Below are 3,451 nucleotides of genomic sequence, written 5' to 3' on the forward strand. Positions count from 1 at the left end.
TGGTCACCACCTAAAACATCACTGTGGTTGTGAAATTGCAACACATCATTGCCATAAACAACCAGCTCATGTCTCATTCACATGTAAGAAACACATCATAATGAGCATAATAACAAACATGGCTGCTGTTAGCACTTACAGCTGTCGAGATAGCATGTTAGCATTGGGAAAGTTTGTCTGCACTTCCTGTATCATTCTTGTGCGACTGTCTCGCTAACAGCTTTATCAACATGCCCACCCAGTCTGGTGTCATGTGCACTGAGGTCACTGACAGAGAGCTCTGGGTTGGTAAGTATGTAAGTGAACACATGGGAAGAACCAGTCATTTCCTTCAGACCAAATTATTGATTTATTTTTGATTTAAGGAGTATGCAGCCTACCAGGTATGTGTTCATTTATGTTATGTTCCTTTTATATTCCAAGTGTATTAATTATACAAGTATGATGTTATCATTAAGCTTTTTGTGGTGTGTCTGAACTGCATAATATTCTACATAAATATATGTGTTAAAGAATCTCAGGTGGTGGTGAGACAGGAAGTGGGCGGTGGTGCTCACATGTGCAGGGGAGGAGACCAGGAAGTATTAAGAGGCTGTGTGCTCTCCACAGACTCCTTTTGTTCCCTGCCATGCTGCCACACCAGTAAGGTGTGTTATGTTATCTGCTCCTTGTTTTCATGATGCTGCTTATATTTGAGTTTATTTTACACAATTCAGTACCATTAAAGTAACTTGGTTGTATGTTAATTGTTTCTTTATGTAGATGGGGTGATATAGAGCAGCACTCCCTTCATCCTCTGATGGATGCATAAATATGTAAGATAATTGTTTTGTTCATCTAAGCTGGTGTGGCATGCATGGCAGTATGTAATTATATATTTTTCCTTTGTTTAGAAAATCATCCATATATCCACTCATCTAAACACCCTTTGTCAACCTGTCCTAATAAAACGTTTGAAATGGCTCTTGGATCCAGTGGTTAAATGTGCACACCAGACAGGGGTTCAAACCCAAAGACAGTCTTTTACAATATGCATTATGTAAGTAAAGCTTTGTTTGTCAGTGAGCAAACTTTTTACAGTTTTGCTCCAATGTGTGTCAGTAAAGTGGGTAAAGTAATAATTAAAGAGAAAATGATTAATTACACTGTAACAAATTTTCCTGTTAAATTACGGTAAACTACTGGCAGCTGCAGTTGCCAGCTTCAAACTGTTATTTTACGGTGTATCTACTGTGATCTACAACAACAGTTTAATACTGTAAAAATATTACAGTATTGTGCTGTATGGTAAATAAACATTACAGTATTATACTGTCAGCTCTTTGTTGCCATTATACCGTTATTTTACAGTTCCTACAGTATTCTCCATTAACAACTTATTACTGTAAAAGTAGGTTGAGTACTGTAGAATGTGATCTTCACAGTGATATTAAGCTAATGAGTTAAATGTTTCACATTTAAAAATGAAAACCCCAAAAATAATAATAAATGAACAGAATACCACGAAAATAGCTCAGACAAGAGATGGCTTGTGGGCAGACAAACAGTGGGCATTTATTAAAGCTTAACATTTTTAGTGTCCATAAGAATCCATAAGAACACCATTAACATAACATTTACATGTATTAAAATTTGTATTGTCCTCCCACATAAAAACTGAGTGGGTTTGGTTTGACTGTTTGGAAAGCATAAAGTACAAAAGTACAGCCAATCCCACTTTACTAACTTTACTGGAAGTTTGTTTCCTGCTTTCCTGCACCAATTGCATAGCAACAAAGAAAAAAACTGAGTTAACGCTAACTTTATTTCACACATCCATTAACATCAACTACTAAACATATAATATAGTCCAAAAATGAACTTGGGCATTTGGCAGTGTGATCTGAACTATGGAAAAAGAACTTGCAGTAAAGTTAGTAAAGTGGGATTGGGATTGGAGGACAAGACAAAGTTAAATACATGTAATGTTATGTTAATGGTGTTCTTATGGATTCGTATGGACACTAAAAGCTTTAATAAATGCCCACTGTTTGTCTGCCCACAAGCCATCTCCTGTCTGAGCTATTTCTGTGGTATTCTGTTCATTTATTATTATTATTTTCGGGGTTTGCATGCATATGCTTAATGTGAAGCTCAGCTTCCTGTAATAAACTTCTTATACAGGTAAGATGGTGTGAGCAGAGAGCTCTTTTAACAACTTCACATCATCGCTACCCATCATACAACACTATTTTTACAAAAAGATCATCTGAAACTTTGTAATTACATAGTAGTAATCCTCATAACCACACTACAAGTCGTAAACCTTGGGATGCACAACTTTAGAAAAATACAAATATGAGTAACAGCTTCATTACATTGCACCCACCTCCAGCAAGGAACGTTTTTCTTTGCTGGGGTAAGTTCCGTGTGCAATGACATCTAGCTATGCAGCTGCAAAATAACACCACCAGGTGGCTCCCAAAACTAATCTAAATTAATTTCTGACTCTGTTACACTCAATGCTACAAGCAGTGAGGGCAGCACAGCTGTTGTGCCAAGTTCTCCAACTAGAAGAAACAAGCTAATATAAGAAGTAGAAGTGCAGGGACATCAGAGTTGAGCAGAGTGTTGAAAGGACTATCAGTACAGGTAACGTACGTTTAACAGACACAAGTGTCACCTGAGTGAAAAGCGTCATAATGAAAGCAAATCCTCATCTGTTTCCACATCATTCTGTGATACCAGGCAGCCCACACTTTTTGCTAATTTACTGTTATTGAAGCTCAGTCAGGAAGACTAACTCTTTGAACTTGCCCTTTGAGTCACAGGCGTTTTGCCGCAGTCATTAATCTCCACTATCTCACTTTCATTTTCTTCCACTCGCATCCTGTCATGTTTTTCCTTTAGCCAATCACTTGCCAGCTGTCAAATGTAAAAAGTGTTGTCTCTCTCTCCACTAATGTTCAGCTGTCATTTCAGCCATGTGATGAGTTTTTTGACTGTGACTGAAACTTAACCGACATTTTGGTTTGTTTGGTGCATCTGATGCTTTCTGCGTCTCAACAGACTCAGAATTATAACAAGTGCAGCAAAAGCATGAGAAGAAAAGAGTGAAGGCTGCCTGTCTGGTAGCACAGAATGATGTGGAAACAGATGAGGATTTTCCTTCATCATGAGTCTGAAGACTGACGCTTTTTACTCGGCTGATACTTAAAATGTTAAAAGTACATTATTGTACAAATACTCCTTTCAGCCGAGTTCTCTGCTCAACCTTAAGCTCACCGCACTTCTCGTTCTTACATTTTCTCGTTTCTTCAACCTGGAGAATTTTATGCCGTTCAATGACCATCAGAATCCACACACTTAAAATAACAATGCGCGTCGTTCATAATGCGAGCACACAGAAAAGTAACCTTCGCTTTACACAGACAGACTGGTTTACTGAAAACACATCTGTTTGGCACATTTT

At 37.8% G+C, this 3,451-nt stretch overlaps 1 protein-coding gene across 1 annotated transcript in view; it reads left to right on the plus strand.

The window, feature by feature from the left end:
• Positions 1–230: 230 nt before the first annotated feature.
• The window catches only part of LOC124064524 (up-regulator of cell proliferation-like), a 6,626-nt gene continuing 3,405 nt past the window's right edge, over positions 231–3,451 (plus strand). Inside the window, exon 1 of the mRNA XM_046399084.1 lies at positions 231–288. Coding sequence (XP_046255040.1) covers positions 231–288 — 58 coding nt within the window. The remainder of the gene's footprint in view (positions 289–3,451) is intronic.

The sequence above is a fragment of the Scatophagus argus genome, chromosome 1 (genome assembly GCF_020382885.2).
Source record: "Scatophagus argus isolate fScaArg1 chromosome 1, fScaArg1.pri, whole genome shotgun sequence".
Taxonomy (NCBI): Eukaryota; Metazoa; Chordata; class Actinopteri; family Scatophagidae; genus Scatophagus; species Scatophagus argus.